This window comes from Eretmochelys imbricata, chromosome 1, assembly GCF_965152235.1.
Source record: "Eretmochelys imbricata isolate rEreImb1 chromosome 1, rEreImb1.hap1, whole genome shotgun sequence".
Taxonomy (NCBI): domain Eukaryota; kingdom Metazoa; phylum Chordata; order Testudines; family Cheloniidae; genus Eretmochelys; species Eretmochelys imbricata.
In genome coordinates, this window is record NC_135572.1 from 15,136,536 (window position 1) to 15,161,240 (window position 24,705).

The 24,705-nt window shown below is 45.4% G+C and overlaps 1 protein-coding gene across 1 annotated transcript in view; it reads left to right on the forward strand.

Annotated features, from left to right (window-relative positions):
• Nucleotides 1-24,705, forward strand: part of GDPD5 (glycerophosphodiester phosphodiesterase domain containing 5) — a 252,636-nt gene that overhangs the window by 200,351 nt on the left and 27,580 nt on the right. The window contains exons 9-12 of the mRNA XM_077841822.1: nt 10,768-10,850; nt 16,111-16,261; nt 20,125-20,343; nt 22,860-23,017. Of these exons, the coding sequence (XP_077697948.1) occupies nt 10,768-10,850; nt 16,111-16,261; nt 20,125-20,343; nt 22,860-23,017 (611 nt within the window). The remainder of the gene's footprint in view (nt 1-10,767; nt 10,851-16,110; nt 16,262-20,124; nt 20,344-22,859; nt 23,018-24,705) is intronic.

Sequence of the window (24,705 nt, forward strand, 5' to 3'; positions counted from 1 at the left end):
GTGTCTTAACAGCATTGACAAAGACATAATGTTGAAACACTGTCTGCATCTTGTAGGAAACACACTAAAGAAAAACCCCTCTGACCTTGAGTACCACGTATCGGCTCTTTGTTCTGTCCCCATAGCACATGGTGGATATTTTTGTGCTGTGTGGAAATGCTCTGCACCGAGGAGGATTTTGTCAGGAATGCTGACTTGCTGATTTATTGTAGGTTCACACTTACGAAACCTTTTAAAGCCAAACTGGAGAGCCAATTTGAAACACCCAACACTTGAGTGGAGGCATGGAGGGGACCTGCTTCTGGTATGAAGCATCCTGATGGGCAGCCAATTTTTAATCTCTCTGACAATTACATTGTAGTTTATTATATCCCAGAAAGGCTGGGCATTATGGTAGCAACGGGAAATTTACCATGAAATATATAATTATCACCTATGTCTCGCCAGTCATATGTAAGCAGCTTTCCACACCATTATGAAGCTGTGATCCATTCCCCGAAGAACTCATGTATCACTGAGTTCTTTCAGCCTCTGTCTGACCGTCCCAGTGCCAGGTAGTGGCAGCCAAAAAGTGTTAACAGAGAGAACACTGACTGCTGCTCACAAACAAGCCCTTGAGTGAGAAACAGTGAGAGGAGGCATGTATGTGCAGGGAAGACTGCACATCCCACTATGAGATGCTCCGTCTTGATCTGAGCAGTTACCTTCTACCAAGGGTTATGGCTTATTGGATAACCTTCTAGCCAGCTGTGGTGTTCTGGCTCATCCATTCCTCCTCCCTACCTGGAAAGTAACGCATGTGATCTGTAATAAGCTACAGAAAACAAATAGCCTTTTTGCACAGTGGAAGAATTAAGTGAACAGAAAAGAACAAACGTCTCAAAATGTTCAAACGTGGGTGCCTAAAGTCAGGCATCCAACTACACGTGGTAATAGGGAAATATGGCCTGGTATTCAAAGGGGTCTGTTCATCTTCAGCTCCCGGTGACTTCAGTGAAAGGAGAGGATCCACAGCACTTTTGAAATCAGGCAACATTTATTCAGTTCTTTATCTTTAGGCACCAAATTTAAAACTTGGCCGGAGGGATATAAAGGATTGTAACCGGAGACATCAACTTCATCTACATATCGCCATCACTGATGTAACTAATGAATCCCATCTAGAGTCTGTCATCCAATTGAGACCTTAAAACAATAATAAAAATCTCTTGTCTTGCTATTAAATATCTAATAGTATGTTTTGTAAGTTTTGCTTGGTCTCCTTGGCCAAAATGTTTCTTCCCTCATTGCTGCATTCTTGTTTACCTCCTTCCATCCTCAGGGTGACGTACCAGTAGTGCTGAATATGTATAGTCCATTACATCTATTAGAATCCTTTGGGATTATTATTAGAAGCTGATTCAAAGCTAAGACATTTCATCTGTCTATTAGGTCAGTGTCTCACTTCTTATATGGTTTATTTGGCTGAAGTTTGTGGTAAGTCTCAGAAGCCATGTGGGAGATCATATTGTGATGCTGTATCAAACCTGCTGCAATTCAAAGGGTTTAACTCCCCCACAAGCTTTGTGATCCATAATTCAAGGGAGTATTTTATGACCTTGAGTAAACAACCCAAATCCCTTCCCCTCTAGTGCAGCAAGACTTGAAAAGGATCCTTTAGCGAAGGGTCTCTACGGGTTTGTTATTTGGGTCTAAAAACTCCTAAACCTTTCCTGTTTTTTGTTTTAGACAAAACAAAGTCCAGAGGTGGGAGAAACACCCGGCTTTGTACAAAAGGCTTCAGATCCCTGGGGCTGACTTGCATGAGGCCTATTTCCTGCACACTCTGCAAATGTAAACGTAACTCTTTATTTGGGGAATGGGTGTTTTTATTTTGAAACCTTTTTGCTGTTAAAACCTGGTTTTAACAATGTCACTCCTGAAATGGATCCCATAACAAGTAAAACATGAGGCGGAAAGAGCATTAGATGCAGGGAATTCCAACGGAAGCCTTTGAAGAGAAATGGTTTGCTGCTATTTTGGTAGTAGTCGTTTTTTGGGCAGGCTATAAGTATCAAGAATGTTAGTGATTACCTGTGTAGGGACCCACTGACTCTCAATCATTCTCTCTACCCAAGGTACTATAGTATCTGAAAACCACACAATTTTAAAAATGTCATCCCTGTGAGGTAGTGCAGTACTACTGCACTGATGGGGAACAGAGCACAGAGAGACTGAGTCCCTTGCCCAAGGCAACACAGGAAGTCTGTGGCAGAATATAGGATTGCTGAGAGTGTCCTGAATCCCAGTCTAGTACCCTAACCACTGGACCACCCTTCCTCTGTCCAAATAATCACTATATTTCCCATCCTTCCGCAGTCTTGTCTGTTTAGAATGTAAACTGTCTTTTTTTCTCTCTTTGTATAAAGCCCAGCACAACATTTGTCCTGAGTGGGGCCTTTGGGCATTTTTGAGATATAAACAATACATATGGATCCATGAAACTGTGAACTACCCAAATCTGACTTACACAGAAGAAAAACTCTGTCTTCCAGATCTTGTTCTGTCACCATGTCAAGGCTGGTTATAATTGCTTACCAACAAAGTGGTGGTTGGTACAAAATACCAAGAAATTCCCTTCCTATCTAATCCTTCCCATGCATCATTATAAGCAAGAGCCAAGTCTTTCAGTACAGCTGAGTGAATAATGCTGGGAATGTTCTGTAACTATTTAATTTTAAAATGAACTGAGTTTATTTGCACCCCTTTGTTCATTTCCCAAAAACATTCGAGTCATCCAGGAAGTTTGAAGCAAATTTGGCTAGCGGCAACAAAAGGTCTTGCATGCACAGCCAATCAGAGGACAGAAACAATGTTGTTTGACTTATCTGACCCATTACAGCAAAGCAGCTTGGTTCACATTTAGAATATTCACAACAAATCCATAGAACAAAAAAATGCAGAAGGATATTAATTTGGATAATAAACTTAAGGAAGTTGCAATTGGCTTGTGAATGTTCTCTGTGGAAAACAAACTACATTTGCTGAGTAAGTAATACACTGCAAATCATTTGCTCCATTCTCTGCTTCAGCAATCACTGAGAGGTAGATTTTGGACTGATCGTTGCAAGTTATCAATTAAATCAAGCTCCACTGTCAAGAACTAATTTTCCAAGCACTCTGCATAGAGGATTCCAATTGACATTCAAAGGAGTCTTGATCCTGATGGGGGGTTTGCATGATCAGGCCTTAGAATGAAAACATTACTGTCGTCTTTCCATCAGGTTAACTTTCCTATAACTTGGTTCTCTTAAGAAACCAGTTATACCAGGTGGCAATAGAGCAAGGGTTTTTTAAAGAAAATCTGCCTGTTAACATTGGACTAAGGGAGAAACTTATTCCTAGTAGTGATATAAATATTTCCATCTGGAAGTGATTCATCTCTGTTTTACAGTTTTTGCTAGAGAATTAAAAAAACCCAAAACTTAAAACAAAACAAACCCCTTATACTCCAAGTGGATGACTTTGTTGTGGCAGTGGCTAGCTCCCTTGGGCACATCTCTGCTAAGTATGTCACTGATTGCTTTGCATTTCCTACTTTTCTAGGGAGAAGAGAGGTTGGTGGGAGTGAAACGTATTCCACTTGGATAATCCCAGTGCTCCTTTACAAAAGTCCTCTTCAAAGCTCACAGCTCTGGTTTTAAAATCACTTTGCAAGCATGAAGCGGCTGGGCAGAGAGAAGTGCTTTCTCAGCAATAGTGAGCAGACCTCTGGGAATAAACAAAAAGCTGGTCTAAAGGGAGTGGGTTTGATTTATGAAGATCCCTGGCTCTCTTGTGTTCTCTTGGATGCTCTGCAGAGTTGTGTGTGAAGGCATTGTCAATTGAAGAGCCATAATAAAGCCAGCACTAAATGACACTTCCCTATACCCAGGCATGGGGAATAGTGAAGTGATATACAAATTGGTGGGGGAAGAGGCCTTGTGAAAAATGGAGAATCAACAGTTGTAGATAAAGGAGAGGTGGAGTCTAAATTCTAATGATTATATTTGTGTATCTGTATTGTGGTGGTACCCAGAGGCTCCAATCAGGAGCAGTACCCCATTGTTACTTATTTGTATTCCTGTAGCCTGTAGGAGCCCTGGGACCAGAACCCCATTTTGCCAGGCACTGTATAAGCACAGAGCCACAAGGCAGTCCCAGCTCCAAGGAGCTCACCGTCTAAATATGAGATGAGGGACAAGCGATGGATACGGATGTGGGCATACAAGGGAACAGAGAGACAATAACAACATGACAGGCCGTGGTTTGAGCTAGATCCTGTATGCACACGCACGCATGCAGTGGAAGGGGCAGTCCTTGCCCTGGAGAGCTTAGAGTAGCTTGAAATTAGATCAACAAATGAGTGTTATGCACACACAAGAAGAAAAGGGAGCTAGAGAGGCAAAGAGTAATGGGTAAGGAGATCACGTGGTTACATAGACCAGCCATTGCCCAGCTTCATAGCACTTCAAGTTATATGTCATTGGAATTACAAGAAATACTGCCTTTAGAGCCTGATCCTCCACTGTTGTCATGCAGCACAGTGCTGTTGGCTTCAGTGGAGCTTGATGGTTTATTCCAGCTGAGGATCTAGTGCATAGTGGGCACCATTTTAAACATTTAGGGTTCATCACCCCAGTTTCTTGCTGTAGACTTGGTATCTTCCTTAGCAGGAGATCCCACAGGATCGCAGTCACCGCAGAGTAGCAAATAATGAATTTTGATGGTACTGGCTATACAACCTCCATTTCTGGAGCTGAGTTGTGAAATGCTTGTTCCTCTGAATGTCCAGCATTAGCACTAGAGCTGAGTGTGGGGACAAATCTAGGTTTCCTGAAGCTGGTGAATCTGGGTTGTGGCCTGAGCTGATTTGTGGTTCTGAGTTGAATTTTTTTGAGAAACCAATGGCTTTGCAGGGTGGTCAGCCGGCAGTCAGACAAAACATGGCTTCTACAGAGTTTTTTGCTTTGAGTTTTCTGGTTCCTTAAAAGTGAAACTGAATGCTGCAAGCCCCAGAGGAACTGAAACAGCTCTGCAAAAACCTCTCCGTGGCTTGAAACTGCATTTTCACCCAGCACTGGTTCTACCTAAGCACAGATGCTGGGATTTTCAAAGGTGTCTAAGGCAGTCAGGTTCCCAACTTTCAGTGAATTTCAGTGAATATCCCAGCTTTAAACTGCAATCCTCACCATGGTGTCTGTGTCAGCCTGGCCCAAATACACTATATCTGATATGCTGCTCAGTACAACCTATAGACAGCCAGTATTGTATGACCAGGTGACAAAGCAAGACAGTGTCCCAAAGAAACAGTTTCCTTAGTAAGCTTTGATCTCTGTCATTTTACAGGTGTGGGTATTATTAGAGGCCAAATGACCAATGTCCGGTTGGAAGTTTCAAAATGGCTGACATACCCTCTTCCGTGCGTGTGCTCTAGGGCCTCTCAGACCAGAGGACCCTAAAGAGCTTTATTTATACAAAAACCATTTCACTCACCACTGAAGCGCAGCTACTTCTGGAGTAGAGCCATTGTATCAGCGCACAGCATCACCACGTATATGTTTTCATTTGGCTCAGTCTAAGCTGTTGTGCGTTTTACATTGTGAGTCATCTTCAATGTACCTTGTAGAAACTCTTGAAGAATGGCTGGCAGCATTGGAATCTTTGCTTGTTTTATTACATTTCCTTTGTGCATCTCCTCCTACAATTCGTCCCCATGGAGACCAAGATTCCCCTGGCCATTCAGTTTCGGGACCCCTCTGTACTACAAAGCCTACCGTTTCCTAGTCCTACTGGTGTCAGAACATAGTTTGGGTTTGCCTGAGGGTAGGCCCGAACAAAACCCATACTAGTGTTTGAGCCTTGGTAAAGAGCAGAGCACAGCTTCTTCTCATCCACACAGACAAATCTTGTTCTCACTTGGTGTGGGGTGCTTAAACGGGGAGTCTGCAGTATGTGCAGGACCTTATTCATTCAGCGACACCTCCGCCTTGGGAAAATTTTGAGAGAGAGAGAGAAGGTGGGTGAGGGAATATCTGTTGTTGGAGCAACTCCTATTAGTGGAAAGGACAAACTTTTGAGCTTCACAGAGCTCTTCCTCAGGTCTGGAGAAAGTAACCAGATTGTCCAAGCTAAATACAAGGTGGGACAGATTGTTAAACCTAAGGGATTCACACCTGTTGAGGGAGACCATAGAATCATAGAATATCGGGGTTGGAAGGGACCTCAGGAGGTCATCTAGTCCAACCCCCTGCTCAAAGCAGGACCAATCCCCAACTAAATCATCCCAGCCAGGGCTTTGTCAAGCCTGACCTTAAAAACTTCTAAGGAAGGAGATTCCACCACCTCCCTAGGTAACACATTCCAGTGTTTTACCACCCTCCTAGTGAAAAAGATTTTCCTAATATCCAACCTAAACCTCCCCCACTGCAACTTCAGACCATTACTCCTCGTTCTGTCACCTGCTACCACTAAGAACAGTCTAGATCCATCCTCTTTGGAACCCCCTTTCAGGTAGTTGAAATCAGCTATCAAATCCCCCCTCATCCTTCCCTTCCGCAGACTAAACAATCCCAGTTCCCTCAGCCTCTCCTCATAAGTCATGTGTTCCAGTCCCTTAATCGTTTTTGTTGATTAGGGGACATCGGATGAAGTGAGCAGTAGCTCACAAAAGCTTATGCTCAAATAAATTCGTTAGTCTCTAAGGTGCCACAAGTCCTCCTTTTCTTTTTGCGGATACAGACTAACATGGCTGCTACTCTGAAACCTGTCTTTGTGAAAAGTGTTCACCCACAGGTGACAGGCTGTTTTTTTTATATAATTTTTCTGTGTGAGCTCTTTCAAGAGCACAGTGATTGTCTGACTTCGCCCACGTAGTTGTTGCTGGGGCATTTGGTGCACTGGATGAGATACGCTACATGTTGTGATAGGCATGTGCAGGACCCGGGGATCTTGAAAAGTGTGTTATCGGATTATTCATCATTATAGCAGTAGAGAGAGATGTCTGCAGGTTTTGCATCTGTTGCTCTGTCAGGGTCTGTTGCTGCTTTGAGTTGGTGTGTCCTGATCTGTGGGGAGCTTGCTTCGGATGATGAGCTTGGCAACACTGGGAGGGTATTTGAAGGCCAAAAGAGGGGATTCAGGAAAGATTTCTTTCAGGATGGGGTCCCCATCTAGTACAGGTTGTAATTGTTTGATGCTACCTCCTATGGGTTCCAATGTGGGGTGGTAGGTGACAATGAGGGGTGTGCAGTCGGAGGGGATTTTATTTCTGTATTGAAGCGGGTTCTCCCAGAGTATTTGGGTGGCCCACTCCATGATGTGATCTACTTCTCTGGTGGAGTGTCCTTGTTTAGTGAAAGTGGTTTTAAGTGTGTGGAGATGTGTATCCCAGACTTTCTCTTCTGAGCATATTCTGTGGTATTTGAGTGCTTAGCTGTGTATGCAAACATCTTCTGTATTTTCCACAGTATGCATCCGATGAAGTGAGCTGTAGCTCACGAAAGCTTATGCTCAAATAAATTGGTTAGTCTCTAAGGTGCCACAAGTACTCCTTTTCTTTTAGCTGTAGATAATAGATTTCTTGGTGTGTCTAGGGTGGTTACTGGATCTGTGGAGGGAAGTGTGGTGATCCATGGGCTTCCCTTGTGGAATTTGATTGTGATGTCCCAGAAGCTGATGCTGGTGTGGGAGTGTTAATTTAGAGAATGTGATGGATGGGTGGTGGCTGTTGAGGTGTGGGGGAAATCTGTGAGGGAGTGGCCTATAAACAGGTTGGCATGTTGGGGAGCCATCTTAGTACCCATGGCTGTTCCCATCATTTGGACAGTGTGTTTGTTGTTAAAGGTAAAGTGGTTGTGGGCGAGGATGAAATGGATGAGTCTGGAGATGTTTGCAGTGGATTTCTGAGTGGTGTTGATATCTGAGGCAGGCAGCAATACCATCGTGGTGAACGATGTTTGACGTCTAGGAAATTGACTTCCATAGGGGCAAGGATGGTGTTCTGAGGGAGCTTGTTAATGCTGCAGATTTTCTGGAAGAACTTAGTTGTGGCCTGGAGGAAAATGGCCTTTTGGAGGATGGTTTCCCTTGGTCCTGATGTTCCTTCAGTCAGAGTGCCGTGGCCAAATATGATGGGTCTGCCTAGGTTCCCTTGTGTATCTTGGGAAGTTTGTAGGAGGTCTCTTAGAATTGTTTGGGGAAGGATTTGATGATATCTTTAAATTCCTGCGTGGATTATGGTGTAGGGTATTCTTTCAGTTCTTTGTAGTAGATGGTATCAGAAGTGTTGGTGGGCTCATCATGAGTAAGGCTGCAAGTCTGTCATGGAGGTCACGGATTGACTTTCCAGGACCTTTCTGACTTCTGCAGTGGCCAGTGCGGCTGGCCCCAAGGCTACCTGAGCAGGTGGGGCAGCCCCGGGGCCAGATGCGCCAGCCACTGCTGGAGCAGCCCCGGGGAGCAACGGTCCCGGGGGTGCCCCTGGAGCAGCAACGGTGTCTCTAGGTTCCACACCGCCCATGCCCCCCTCAACTCCTTGGGGTTCCCAGAGCAGCTAAGATTTGGTCAGGGGTATTTATAGTACAAGTCATGGACAGGTCATGGTCTGTGAATATTTGCTTATTACCCGTGACTTATCCATGACTTTTACTAAAAATACCTATGACTAAATCTTAGCCTTAGTCATGATAGAGGACTACAGTGGTGCCTCCTTTGTCTGCTGATTTGACCATTAACTGATACGTGGATTTTTTTTGCTTGTGACTATTGGTGCGATGTAGTAGCTGTAGGTGATGTCTTCGTTGTGAAAATTCCTTGAGGTAGAGTCGGTGAACGAATGTTTCCAGTTCTCCACGTCAGACGTTCGGTCACTTGGAGAGTACAGCTAATTCAGTTCCTGGTGGGGTTGTCTTGATAGCTTGATGATATTGGGGTGTCGTGTAGTGTCCATGTGGATGGGTCCTGGTGTCGTGGTTTCTCCTAGAAGTTAAACTTGATAATAACAACCACCAACGCGGTGATTTGTGGAATCTGTGCTGTGGGGTTAGTCTAATTTGTTTTTTTTTTTTCAATGTTCCATAGACAGATCCTCAGAGAAGCTTCACTGCTTAACATGGAAATATTTAGCAACTTGTTTATAATCACTGTGGATATGATTTCTTCTTTGCCTTTTGATGCTGCAGTTCGGTTTATATTTCTAGTAACTCCTACTGTGCTTAGCTCAGTGAGAGAAGTTGCAATGACTGGGCAGAAAAAACATCTGCCAGAATCCACATTTTTCTTAGAGTGCTGGTCCTCATGTACCTGAGTCAAACAAGTAGTGTCCACTGGCCCACACATGCTCTGGACCAATGGTATAAGAGGCAGTGGGGGCCAGCAGCTCTCCAGTTCCTTCTTACTGCCATGTGGAATCCCAATGTCCACAGATTTTCTCCAGATTTTCTCTTTGATCTCCTGTAAATAGCTATGGGTAATAGTTTCATAGTTTTATATTTTTTACATTAGCGTAGTTAGAATTTTATAGTATCGTTCGTACAGCTTGGTTTTTTCCTGTTCTGGTCAGAAGCCTTTTAAGTAGGCTTGAAAAAGTGGATGTGAGGCCTGTGTTCACAATAGCTCCTAACTCAGACAGTGTGTCCAAACACCAGCCTTGCACTTCTCTCTCTTAAGATACCCCCTGTAGGGTCGAGCTCAGACTTTGTCTGTGCAGGTCCTAGCCTGTTGTTTCTGAGTGAGTGACTGCAGCCTGTGAAAGAGACTGTCAAGTGATGCTCAGTGGAAACAGGATTAGCTTGCTTTGTTCATTTTAATGAAACCCGAACTACTTGGTAAGACATGAGAAGCTATGCAAGAGCAGGGAGTGCTTTAGCAAAGGGTAACCGGTATGTTTGCACTGGCTGACCAAGATCTTTGCTTGAATGCTGCCCCCTTCTGACAGCTTTGGACATTGCACTTGTATTTGAAATAGTTATCTTTATCTTGACCTCATGTGACTCATGTGGTGAGAGTTGTGGGTGTTCCCCCTTTCTTTGTCTGTTTGACTAGTCTGTCTTTGATTTTCTAGACAGACATTGTGGCTTACTCTTATTTTTGTAAAACAGCATGTACATTGATGGAAACCTCTTCAAGCCAAAGGGTGCGGCAGCACCCCTACTTGCAGCACCCATGAATAGCTGTGACTGCGGGGTACCAACTCCATGTAACCAGCCAGCCTTTATGGGCACGCCAACAAACACTCTGCAGGCAATCAGTCCTCTGTAAACCACAATTTGAGAACCAATGTAGCTGACCAGTACATGTTACCAAACCTTTTAAACAGCGTATGACTGCAAATCCAGAGCTCACTGGGACTTTGGTGCACATCATGATCATTCAGTATAGATCTACAAATGAACTGGCCCCTACCCACTGAGTAAAGGAGAATCTCTGTTAGCAGCGAGCAGATTTAAACCATGATGCTGGGCAGATTTAGTTCCATCTGTGAAGTGCCATAGTCATTACACATCCTACCCCAAGCCAGTGTGTTCCAGTAACATTACATGATTCTCCCTGAGTACATTGTATGAAGTCTTGTAATATTTTTTTTAGTAATGTTGCTTTGTTGTCTCTCTCCAACCTTTTAATGATCTCCTGTAAGTATTTTGATTTATTTGTTGTGTTGTTGTTGCAGGGTCATGTGTGGCTGACCGAAAGGGGGATTTATAAACATTGCTACTTTATTAATAAACTTTTTCACTGCTTCTTCCCTAGCTGGCACCAGAAAACACTCTGATGTCCTTCCAAAAAGCAGTGGAGCAGAAAATACATGGAGTGCAAGCTGATGTAGCGATAAGGCAAGTCTGTGTAACTGTTTGCTTCAAGTGCAATGATTTTCTTTAGGGACCGGTCCAACCCAAATCCCTAGATCTGCTTTGTTTTGTTTCCAGATCTGAATTTTGCCACTTAAGTTTTCCACTGTGGCATCCTCTGAGAAGGGCCTCTTGGAGAGTGTGCTCGTATCTTCTCATATGCTCCTATTTATAAAGTATGTAAGTTAGTCATTTGGCTGGCACAATGATTAGGGATTAAATTATAAAGGAAACCAGGCTTTCTACTAATCTTCATATCAAGGGCCAAAATTCACGACAGGGTGCCATCTTATAGTTTGCTTTATTATGATGAAATAAGGTAACGTGGGGCTGGTTTGCCTTAGTCTGGCTGCCTTCTCCAAAGAAGTACAGTGGAACCTGCTTGTAAAGAGCTTGGCTATCATGAAGTTCTGGTCGCTTGGAAGGAAAATGAAAGTCCTAAATTTTTTCATTGTGTTGTACAGTGCCACCTGAGTTAAAACAGTCATGAGAATTTATCAGCCCGGATGCAAAATCCCTTTGCCTTCCCTTACCCTGATGCAGAAAATGTAATTAGATTTGTATCTGCCTGTTTACACACATACACACCTAACCCCCCACAAAAAAAACCAGTTCTACCCTCTAGAACTTGGCAAGGCTGAGTTGGGGGAATCTTTGAAAGAGTGGAGTTATTCTCACATAAAAAATGTCTAAGAGGGCAATTTTCTGCATTTAATTTTCTCAGACCTCCTAGATTTCTTAAATATAAATATTGTATGCATGTTTTTTCATAGACATCCAACATGTGCACATTTGCAGAAAGCAGACTGGACATAGTCTGTACAACAAACTTCCATTCAGTAGGAGCAAACAACAGTGGGAGGCAAAACTTCAAAGGGACATTTTTAAGGATGATTGTGTACGACCGCTATTACGGTAGCACCTAGCAGCAGCAGTCAGGCTCAGGGCCCCATAGTAGAACCGCTGTGTACAAACACAGAGTAGAAGGACCGCCGTTGCCCCAAGGAGCTAATTTAAGGCCAGGTGCAACATTGTGTGTGATAAAGAATAAGCAGCAGCAAGGGAGGGAGGGAGGCTGGCCAGCTATATGCAAGGTTAGGTGGTATATTTATTTTGAATTAGAAGATACAAGTCACAGACAAATATCTAAAGTTCCTGCTGCTTGTCTTTGAACTTGCCCATTTCGACCAAATTGAAGGTTGTTAAGTGGAAGATATAAAAAGGGAGAGTATCACAGTGTTGAAGAACTGGTTAATGTTGTTCAGCTGACTTCTCCTCAATTTGCATGCAACAGAAATGAATGAAGTGGAATAGACGAATGGGGCACAGGAGAAAAAAAAAAAAAGGAAGTGAGAGAGGAGAATAGAGGCAGGGCGAAATGGGGAAGGGATAGCAGGAGAGGACTCACTTCCACGTCGGCTGTGGATGTACAGCAAACCACATTCAGAAAAGGCATTCCCTTTAGTACCTTCCCAGGGCTTTAACCACACTTGCCAGGCTGAATCCTGGAGAGGGTGCTTTTTATTTCTGTCAGGTTAGATACTAAATCTGATTCTCTTTGCATGGGGGAGGATGTGGATTCTCATGGTTTCATTTTCCTGCACTGAAAGTCAGTGACCTTCTCTTGCTTGTCTAATAATGACACTGCGTTTGCATATAGTGTGGATCAGGATTCATATCTGATGCTAAGAAATAGCTTGAAATTAACCCACTAGAGAGACACATAATTGGTATTTAAAAAAACACCCAAAAAACCTCTTTGGTGGGTTATTCTATCTGAAAGGCATCTCTGCGGTAAAAGATAGGCTTGTGGGTTGTGGAGTTTGAACATCAGGGCTTCTCTTTTGCAATCGCTGTCTGACAGCAAACAGATTTAAACCCTAATGGAAGTTCCTGTCTGCTGTAACGGGAGGTCATTTTGCAGTGTTGAAGGACAAATCAGGGTTGATAGCGGCTTAATCCCTTAATGAATTCACTTTTGAATTACTCTAAACTTTTGCAAAGAGAATACCATTGGAAGCAAAATAATCGCTTGTGTGTTGGGGATGATCCTGGTCGCTTTGCATACCTATTCTAACCGAGTCAGCCAACCTTATGGAAGAGCGGAGTTGAAAGTATCACTCAAGCACCCTGAGCCTGGACCAGATCATCCTGCTGAAATGGCAGTCCTGTGTCCACTGCCCCCTCCAGGAGAACCCTGATCTGTACTTCAGCTGAAAAGCTTTTGTCTCCCCTACCTCCATGGGAACGTGGAGTCTGCATGTTTCCTTGACATCATGCCCCGCCTTGATTCATAAAATGCATCCTGTAAGATCTTTATAAAGTCAGGGCTCCACTATACATACAGTGCCTTTCTTACCTGTGCATGTTTGTACGGTGCTACTTAGCCCGTGCGTTCCAAATGACAGTACACCTGGATGGGGCCCAGGAGGGGATTAGAAAGGGGAGAGAACGTTAAAGGCCACGCAGGGTTTCTGCATGGCACTGTGGTGGTTAAAGAGGGTCTGAGTACACTGTGCTGAGAAATGTACTGAGTCGTAGGCTCCTGTCTACCTTAAACATTCAACACACTTCATTCCGTGTCTGCTCGGGAGTTTTAAACCCCATGAAAGACCTTCAGATGTCGAGGCATGATGTGCTTCTAGCCAGGACTGGTGCTGTGTCAGCGTGTTGCTTTGGGTGGAAAGGCAGTTTATATAATTCATTGCTAGAAATAGAAAACAAGATTTGAGTGACATTTCAGATAAGGGCCTTCTGCAGGCAGTGGTGAAGCTGGGACTGCATTTGCTCTGTCAACTAAAGTAGGTCTTTGTACCGCTCCCAGCTCAAGGCAGACTCCCAATTAGGTTCAAATGGGTTTCACTGTTAACCCTGTCCGTATTCAAGATCTCCCTCTTGAGCCTCACTCCAGTGGGGATCTGTGCTTTGATACCCCGAGCCGTTTCCAGGGCTTCACCCCCCGCACCTCAGGCCAGCCGATCACTGGAGAAGCGTGGCAGCAGCTTCCTGACGAACAGCTGTCCCAACATGCCTTCCCCACTGCGAAAATCATGTCTAGAGCCTTATTCTTTCAAAAGAGTTTGCTGCACTGCTCTGAGATAGATTTCAAACCTCCACAGCAAAGAATTCCCATCCACAGCTCTTCAACCTCTGTGGGATCCCTCTTTTTCTTTTAATGTTGCCACACTTCTGTCATCTTTTTTGAAGTGTTTGTTAAACACCTGGGTGGGGCCTATGGGCACTATATAGATGCGGCTATTTTACTTCATGGGGCAAAATTCTGTTTATGGTATCTGCCCCCTCCTCTGCAGCTGCTTGTATGGATGCTGCCTTCAATATATTTTACTCTGAATCTAGCACACCTCTCTAGGTTAACCCATATCTTCAGAGGAAATGTGTGTGTGGTTATTATGGTCAGAAAAGCAATTTCATAAAAATAACAACTTAGCTCAGCTCATCTGCTGCCTGGTCTGCATTACAAGTGTATCTGGTTTTTCTGACCAAAATATGGATGTTTGTTACTCCGGTTTTAGCACTGCAGAGCCGGTACAACTATGGATAGCAAGGCTGGCTCCCACATCCTCAACAAAATTGTTCAGTAAGTTCAGGTATAAAGTCATGGTTAGTTCCCTTTTTAAAATAGTTCATAATGTAATGAGAGACAGGCAGGCGTAATGTGACCACAGGATTAAGAACCAGAGTGCTAATCCTAGCCCCAACACTGTCTCCATCTATGGCCTGGGGCGAGTCTCCTAATCCCCTTCCTAGTTTTCACATCTGTGGAATGGGAATACTGCTCCTGTACTTCACAGGGTCATTGTGAAATGGAGCCAGCTCATGTTTGGAGAGCTCTTTGTGGCCTAAACCCTTTATGCTACTGCTGAGTAGCAGTAGTTGGACCGTTTAGGGCAAGGTGAATCTCAAAAGGTTACTCTGGATTTCATGTTTGCTTTGGATGTTTATCGGAACTTTTTGCGCAGTTGGGCTGGGAATCTCGTGAAGATAGGCTCTCTTGTGAGATCCCCCAGCATCTTCTGCTTCCGACTGGCTTGTAAATAACACAAGCACTGTGCCTCTTGCCATATTTGTGTGCTTCCTGCCCCCAACCAAGTCCCAGAAGTGCAAAAGCAGGTCAAAATGAAAAATGAACCACCAAAAAACACCCACAACTAAACCCGAGGAACTGGATAACTCTTCTTCAGCAACCTGTGTCGTCCATTCCGACTGCACTGTTGCTGTCATTCGTTCCTTGTGAGGTGATGTTTTCAAAAGTGCCTAGGTTACTCAGGATACTAAATCACATTTTCAAAAGTGACTTAGGCTTTGTCTACACTTACAGCGGCATGTAGAGTACATACACTACACGCCCCCCAGCATGAGTTTAAATAGCCAAGACAAGGCTTATGCGAGTAGACTAAAGACACGGCAGAACCTTAAGGTAGGTACCCTACAGGGCTGTCTACCCACCCAAACCACAGGGAAAGGCTCTGGTAGTGGAAAAAAGGGTTCTGGCAGTAGGGAGGCAGCTCCTTGCTGTTGGAAACTTTCCTTGCTGCATCACCCATGCCAGACACTTTTCACTGTAGCGTGTACTACACGTACCCTACACACAGTCACTACCGGTACGGACTATGCATCAGACACTTAATGGTCTAAACCTTATTGAAATTCCACGGGACTTCGAGGGTCCTACACAGGGAAATTGGGGTCCTAAGTAACTCAGGTGCTTTTGAAAATGTTGTTATTATTTTAACGTTATCAAAATGTTATCTAATTTTTAGGTTGTAAGACTTTCGGGGCAGGCATTATTTGCTTTACACATGTATAAAGGGCCTCCCATGCTAAAACAAAATTAACGGGATTCAGAATGAATTTTCAGAGGGTTTTGGGCCTCAGTAGAACGGGGTGAGGTTTTGGCAATCATTCAGGTGGGGAGTTTGTTCTTATCCAAGTTAGTTTACCAAATCCTAAGAGAAACTCTAAGTTAAGGGGAGCTGTGCAAACCTTGAAATGGATGAAAGTATCTGAAATGCATTTAAAGATGATTTTTCTCCTATGTGTGTAGCTTTGTAAATGAATCAAGAACACTGAGGGCCTGCAAAATTAATTGAGATCTTGACCCCATTTTAACCCTGGTCTGAAAAGCTGGAGAGAGGGTGGAGCAGAAACCATCTGTTCTTCTCTAATATTGTGTACGTGCTAGCTAATAGCCATAGGTTAATGGAGATGCTTGTTTGTTTTGCAGCTATGATGGGGTGCCATTCCTTATGCACGACAAGACACTCAGGAGGACAACTAACGTGGAGGAAGTGTTTCCAGAACTGGCCTACGAGCATTCTTACATGTTCAACTGGACTGACCTGGAGAGGCTTAATGCTGGAAAATGGTTCCTAAGGGTGCGTGCGATCATATACTGAAGATAAGATCCCTACCATCTGGAGGGGGTGGGGGCAGGGTGTTGTGTGCCCTGTATCCAAAGTCAGGACATTGGTTGAAAGTTCACACCACAGACCCTGTCAGGTGGATGGGCGTACTGCTGTCCCGATAATAAAAGGGTTTAATGAAGGGTGAATAGACCAAGCCAGGCTTCCCCGGTGCTGCTCTGTCAACCCCATTCAACTCTGCCCTACGGCACCAAGTACCTTAGCTCTGCCGTTTTGATTGTTGGGCACAGCACTGTAGCCAATTCCAGCCTGTCAAATGAAGGAATCTTCCAGAGGCCCCCACCACGGTTCTAAAACGGAATGCACAAATGTTGGTCTGTGTTTGCACGTCCTGAAACTCTGACTTCTGTGCACAAACATTGAATTTTGCATTTGCATCTGCTGGGAGCTGGTGGCAGGTTGATAGGGCAATGGGCTAAGAGTAAAGAGACTTGGCTTCTAAAGCTGCTCAGCCGCACAGCTGCTTGAGAACATGGGCAAGCCACTTACACTGTTTCTCAGATCCCCATTTTAAAAATGAAGAAAATAAGACAAAAAAAGTGTTAAGTATTATTCCTTATTGGTACTGCCGTGAGTTCTCCTAGCAGGCCCTCAAATGTTACTGCACATCAGTCAAAAGCTTCCTCCATCCCCATGTTAGGCAGAGACAAAGAAGAGTTGTGTTTATATTGAATCAGCTCCTTACAGAGAATATAGCACCTGTCCTTTCTTGCTAAAATACTCCTGATTGTGAGGCTCTTCTACAGCCTCTCGAAGATGAGAACTTTTGGTTGTATCCTGCTTTCGCTCTGCACAGCAGTGGGATGTTGCAAAAACCCTCTTGTGTTCTAATGTTTTTAAAATCCTTAGTGCAATTTACCAGTCCAACAGCAATGTGCTTCCTCTTTATTTCGCTTTTAAGACCCCTTACCATGCCTCCTGTGTGGGGATTAACATGTAAATCAGATGGTGGGGTGAATGGATTCTGAGCAGACTCCATTTTTTTTTATCAAATACCATTTCTTTCTTAATAAAGCTGGGGGCTGACCTCAGATTCACCCTCAGCTGAGTGCAATAGAGATGACATGGAGGTTTAATGGAAGGTGACGCTCAGATTTAATGAATATATATATCCCAGCTCCTCTGCACTGTCAGATAAGGAACCTCTCCAGATTGCACAGCATATTGGGGACTGGCAGCTCTGGGTCTGTCTGAAGTGACTCATCGCTAGTGGCGTCTAGCATTTCCTCTGCCACAACATCCATCCAGCAGTGTCACTAGGGTGCGGCCACCAATTATGGACTCCCTTTGTAATTCTGCCTGTCCAGTTCCTCGGCCTGCCGAGTAAATTCTGTTTGAATGACGCTGAGTTCCCCTACTTGGGTGTCTAACAAAACAACACTCACATAGCTTCCGGCTGCCTGGGGAGAATGTCTAAAGCAGTGGTCCCCAAGCTGTGGGGCTGCCCCCCTACGGGGGAGCAGAAGAACATTTGGGGGGCAGGCAACAGGACCCAAGAGAGGGTGGAGAAGGAGCACCACCCAGCCGCAGCTCTGGCCCCAGCCATAGCTCCGCTTGGCCCCCCTGCTCTATCCCCCAGGCCCAATTCCCCTCGACACCTTGCTCCTGCCCCAGCTCCTGCCCCATCCCCAGTTCTGCTCTTAGCTCCACCTTCAACCCAACCTCTTCTGCTGAGCCAACTGTGCAGTAATGGAGCCGGGGGAGGCACAGACTGATTCCACTACTGGTAAGGGGGTGGGGGTGCGACAGGAAAAGTTTGGGCGCCGCTGGTCTGAAGGGTCAGCACTATCGCTTGATTTCAATCACCGAAGGCTGCCTTTTTTGTAGCGTTTCCCCGGGTTGCCTTCTCATTACTCTTTGTGGTTGGATGATAATGTTTAGATGGTTTTAAACCAAGGTATAGCACTTTTCATCCAAGGGTCCCAAAGCACTTTAGAAAGGATGGTAAATAGAGGAACACAATAATTCTACTAGATTGGATCAGACCACTGGTCTGTCTAGCCCCGGATCCTGTATCCAACAGTGACCTGTACTGACGTCTTCAGAGGACGGGGCAAGAAACATCTCAGGAGGCTATGATGGGGTAACCTGTCCCCCAGGGAAAACTTCCTCTTGATACCCCATAGCAAGAGGTTGGTTTTTGTTTTTGTTTTTGGGGGGGGGGGGGAAGAGAATCATCACCATGTCATAGAATATCAGGGTTGGAAGGGATCTCAGGAGATCATCTAGTCCAACCCTCTGCTCAAAGCAGGACCAGTCCCCAGTTTTTTGCCCCAGATCCCTAAATGGCCCCCTCAGGGATTGAACTCACAACCCTGGGTTTAGCAGGCCGGTGCTCAAACCACTGAACTTTATTCCCTGAAGCGTGAGGGTTTAAATCTCTTCCAAAATTCTTTTGGGTTTTCAATCTTTACTATAATGGCCTCTTCAGTCCTAGCAGATAAAAGTAAAACAAGATTGTATGGCTGAAATAAGGTGCAATTTTTTATTAGTGAGCGTAATTAACCTTTGGAACAATTTACCAAGGTTTGTGGTGGATCCTCCATCACTGGGAATTTTTAAATCAATATTGGGTGTTTTTCTAAAAGCTCTGCTCTAGTTCAAACAGGAGTCAATTCAGAGAAGTCTTATGGCCTGTGTTAAACAGGAGCTCAGACTAGATAATCACAGTGGTCACTTCTGGCCACCAAATCTATGAATCTGTTATAACTCTGGACGGTCTTTGTATTCATATAAGTATCCCGTCCTTTTTAGAAGCCTAGTAACTCTTGATCTCAGTCATATCTAGTGGCAGTGAGTTCCACGGGCTAATTAATACTTCCTTCATCCGTTTTGAATTTTCCACCTTTCTGTTTCTGTATTATGAAATGGGCCAAGTTAGATGTTTCCAGACTCTTCAAATGTATTTTCATGCCCCTAATCGTTCTGCTCACCCATTTCCAACCCCCTTCTATTTCTGCTATAGTCTTTGAGGTGGGGTGACCAGAACTGCATACAGTACTCCTGGTAAGCATGCATCATATCCTCCAATGGGAAAACAGGGACAGGGAGGATTTGCCCAAAGTCGTTCAACAAGTCAGTGTCAAAACTGAAAATAGAAGCCATCTCTCTTGGCACCTAGTTCAGTACCTTATTCACTGGGGCCACACTGCCTCCTGGTATGAAAGACATTGCTTGACTGTTCTCTTTCAGGACTGAGACCTATCAATAGAGCTGGGTGGGAAATGGTTTCCCACACTGTGAAAATTTCTGAGATTTCAAATATGGTTCCCATTCCAGGATGTAACTGAGGCCTCGTGAAATTTTTCATGAAGAACAAGAGAGAGAGGGGAGGAGCGAGAGAGATCACAGAATACCCAGGGGACCAGGGTGATCACCTGGGACATGTGAGGCTGAGATTCGAGTCTCTCTGCCTGATTCACAGCAAGGACTTGGACCTGGGGTTCTGACCTTCCCAGGGAGCGCCCCCAGCCACCCGGTTACTGGGCATTCTGAAGTCTGGGTTGCCTCTCTCTCTGTCCAGCAATTCCATCCTGGACCTGAGAAACCTTTCCTGACTACAGTTTGAATGGAAACCGACCCTTTCCCAGGAAAGACATCTGTTTTAATGAATCAGTATTTTCTGGCAAAAAAAACCTGTTGTGTTGGCCAACTTTCCCTAGCAGCTTGGCTAGTCACAAGGCAGATTTCAGGGGCAGCTGCCAGAGGTAACTTCATTGCCACCACGACCTGGGCAGAAATGAGTTCTGTCTGACCTCTGTCACAGCAGGGACCCCAGGTGCATGGCAATAACTTTGACCCTTGTTTGTTTTCAGAGTGACCCCTTCTGGACTGCTGGCTCCCTCTCGGGTTCAGATTACCTGGAAGCTGCAAACCAATCGGTCTGTAAGCTGGCTGATATGTTGCAGATCGCCAAGGACAACATGTCAGTGATCTTGAACTTTCAGGACCTGCCACGAGATCATCCATACTACAGCACTTACATCAACATTACCCTGCAAACCATACTGGACTCTGGGATCCAGCAGCAGGCTGTAAGTCCTGCAGCGTTTTGGAGACAGGCTCGTGGGCTGGCTCTTTCAAGCTCAGAGGAAGAGGAGTTTGCTTTAGTAACTGGAGAAATCAGGGTTCCATGCAGAAGATTGATTTCTGGCCAGTTTTCTTTCTGCTGTAGAGGCTTTTGACCTCCTCTGTGCTTAGCCGTGGTGAAACCATGCTGCCCACTTCCCGATTATAGTGTCCATCCTCTAACTCACAGCGGTCTGGGGTGTTCCGATCCCAGAAAGCCTCGCTCTTCGTTCCCTTGCACTGCTCTCTTGCAATGTGGGTGCTGTTTGGGTCGCACCAGGATTTGGGCTGCCCCAGAGCACACAATCTGCCGGGGCTCACACAGGGAAATCAGGATGCAGGCAGTGCGGTATCAGGAGGCCTCGTCACAGCTTGATCCCAATGTTCTCTGAGGCTGAATGGTGCTGGGTCCTGCCACCAGGGGTGTAGGATGCAGAGACAATCGCAGACCTCTTCATGTGAGTGGCTGTGCTAAAGTGCCCAGCAGCAGGAGCACGTGAGACTCCTCCAGCACAAGACAGCTCCTTCCGGTGTGTCCAGCTAATCCCCAGAGCCAGGTTTCAGTACAAAAGCGAAGGGAAGCCTCCCTCTCCAGCAAGCCCCCATCAGTTCCTCCTCTTCCCACCTTTCAAGGAATTGTTGCCCCTTTGGCCAGATGGTTCCCAAAATCGGGCACCGTGCAGGGTGGTGTTTTCGGTTTGGATGAGAAATCAGTGATGCAGAGTCAGGGTATCTTAGCGTGATCTATTTATTTACAGAATGTGCTTGTGGTCCTGTTTCCCTGAACAGAAGGAGGAACAAACATGCACACAGGCAGCTTCTGTTGGCAGAAATCCCATCCACACCTGCACTGTCCCAAGAAGCGGCTGCCAGTCTGCCTCTGCTTCTCCCCAGGGCTCCACAGGGTCCTGCTTGCTCAGTTACTCACTCCAGCTGCTGAACCTGCAGCCTCGTCCCAGCTCCTAGGAAACCCTGTTAGCTGCATGAGCTCCCAGCAGCCACTCTCTTCCTTTAAGCAATGATTCTTTCAGGGTGGGAGAAGCTGCAAGTGGCAGGAGCTTACTGCAGAGCGAAGATTCCCATTTCCCAGGTTCAAACCTCGGGGCACTGGGGCAGCTCTTGAAATGTGACATCTGCTCAGCCCAGCCAAAATGGGAAACATCTGAGATTTCCCCCTCCTTCCCTTCTGATTTTAAATTGTTGAAAGTAGCTTACAGTCAAACATGCGGATGTGCTAAGCAGCTGAACATCTTGTGACTGTGAAATATTTCAGACTCTCCAGTTAGGTGAATAATACATCTGTATGCAGAGGAAAAATGGAAATGTTTAGCAATCACACTTATGAAATGATTAGCCTGGGGAAGGATCCATTTTAAGCTGTCTTTCTAATGACTACTGCTGCCACCCGAGTTTCAATTAACCATGAGGCCACACCACCAGATATTTATTTATTTATTTTTGTGAGCTTGTTTGAATTTCCATCAGCTTTCCTGGAGCTCATTTTATCACAAGGGGAATCGTGCTCCCTTCTTTGCAATTCTGTGGGCGATCTAATGCAAAGAGGTGAGCAAAATAATTATGAAAATACAAGCCCTTGGTAGTGAGAACAAAATCCATTTTGATGCACTCTGCCTAGTTCTATGAACTGAACTCCTTTGCTCCAGAATTTCCAGCCTAGCTGGCTGAAAATGTGCATAACCTGTTTTAAACTGTTCTGGTGCATTATTAGGTGAGCATTGATTAGTTATTCTTCATTGATTAGTGGAATTTAAGGCCAGAAGGGACCAGTATGGTCATCTGGTCTGACCTCCTGAATAACACCAAAGATTTTCACCCAGTAATTCCTGTGTCGAGCCCAGACCTTGTGACTGAGGGTAGAACTTATTATTGTTAATTGATTAAACTAATGTGTGTACAGTGCTTTGAAATCGGAGTGGGAAGTACTAAAAATTGCCAGGTTTGAACGGATTTAGTGCTGATGGAAGTGAAGACTGAATAATTCTAGTTTGAGCTGGGCATAGTTTAGGCAGTTGCTGGAAAGCTTTTCCTACCCAGCTCTGCCAGAGCCTGCTTGGTATCCTTTCCATGGGTCCTTCTTGTGCTGAAATGGATGTTTTGATGGGTGCAAAGTGCATCTTAGCATGAAACCTTCCAATTTCTTATCCCTTGTCCTCTGGGTTAGAATTTAAACCCGTGTTCCTCGAGGTGAAAGTCTGGTGCCAAGACCCCACATTGCCAGCTAGTCAGCCCCGCATTCAAAATGCAGTCAAGTAAAGACGTGTGAGGCTTTAAGCCCCTTTAAGCTGATTATAGCATTAGTGCAAACTCTCTAGCTTGGCTGTCCTTCCCGCTTCTTTGTACTCCAAACTGCTCAGAGCCCCTATTCCTAATGCTTTCCCAGCTGCAAACAGGTTTCCGTCTTTGAGAATCATCTCTTTAATCAGAATGGCTCCATTTATTGACTCTCTCTCTGTATCTCCAGGTGATGTGGCTGCCCAACACGGAGCGGCAGCTGGTGAGGCAAATTGCGCCAGGTTTCCAACAGACTTCTGACATCAAAGCAGACGTGGAGCGCTTGAGAGACAAAGGCATCAAACAGCTGAACCTGCGGTACACTAAGGTCACCAGTGAGGACATCAGGTGCGGGCCTCAGCTTTCATTGGTGTGAATTTCCACTTGCTGTGTGCATGTGCTGTGTGCATTTTGCAAAGCCAAAGTATATAGCTGCTCCCTTGCCCCTTCCCATTGAGGCCTGCTGGGCTCTCAAGCTGTGGTCAAGCCAGGAACCAGGACCCGGCACTCAACCCACAGATTCTAGTGATCACAGTGGTCTCTTCTGGCCTTGGAATCTACGGGTCTTTGGCCTTCTGGCTTCCAGGCAGCTGCTGTCCTTCCACAACAAAGAACTGCTCCCACCTAACAGGGCACGTAGCTGGCTGTCCAGCGGGAGCTTTGCTGTCTGGTGGGGGGAGCATCTATAGTGGCAATATTACTTCAATCAAGGACAGACTCCATTTTCCCCTTTAATGGGCCCATCGTATCTGCTAGTCCATGGAAGACAGCAGGAAACTCCCCCTCAGCTACATCAGCAGCAGTGCCCTGTTGTCACTTGATGATGGGAGGATCTTAGTGTCTCCTACCGGAGACCCCTTGAATTTGTCAGCCCCGGTTTCACACCTACCTCAGGCAAAGGAGAGCAAGACACAGGCCAGGCTGAAAGTACAAGAAAAGAGGTTAATAGGATTGTAATTTCTTGCTAAGTAATGCATGAATCAATGGGTCACCGAGCAAACTGAGGCTGACCTACCATCAAGGGAAAGACGCGAAAGGAGCGAGATGCTGAGCACTTCCTACAGGCATTGTTTGCAGACACCCAGATGCAGGGCAAACTCTCAGGCCATAAACCTTCCGACGTTCCATAGCGCTGGTTTGCGCTGCGGTTGTGTCCGAGTGGGGCAGAGAGGGGCAATGGCAAGCAGGGCCCTAGCTGAAACAGAGCTCATCCCTGTGTCCTAGTGGCTAGAGCCTGGGACTCAGGAGAAACGGGCTCTATTCCCCTGTGTGCCACTGGTCTGCTGTCTGTCTTTGGGCAAGTCATGTCCCCTGTCTCTGCCTCCGTTTCCACATCTGTAAAATGAAGCTAGTGATCCTGACCACCTTTGTAAAGCACTTTGAGATCTATGATGAAAAGCGCTATATAAGAGCTAGTTAGTTATAGTGTATATAGAAACCTCTTCTCTCTCTCTCTCTCTCCCTCCCCCCCCCCACAAAAACACAGTTATCGTCTTGAAGATTTTTGTCAAGCACGAGACAATCGACTCAACCCTTGCAGTGCTGAAGGGCTGAAAACTCAGACGAAGCTCCTCCTCGGTCTCTCTCCCTTTACTCCAGCATGCTCTTCCACCCCCTGACCCTGGCCATTTGCAGTCTAGTCAACCCGCTGCAGGAAACCTTCCTCAGTCCCCAGGCCCATTGTCCCCAGCAGAGCCACCTAGGAATTGACCTTTCTGGGCAGTTTTCAGGTATTATCTTCTGGGAACCGGCCAGTTTAGAAAGGTTTACAGGATTGAGCAGTGAGGTGGCTGACCAGGCCTTTAAAGACTTCTCAACAGAATCCCTCTCTCCTGCTGTATATTAGGGAATAAAATGTATTGCGTTATGGCCTCTGCGTTAAGGCTTTGCCACTAGCACCTAGTGGTCATGAAAGAAGTTTCTTTATGCAAGTTTTATGACCTGCTAATTATCAGCATGGTAAAGGGGACACATCCTGGGATGTCCCGTGTTAAAATGTTCTCCTCTAGGACAAGCATCCCTTGCTGGTGTGGAGA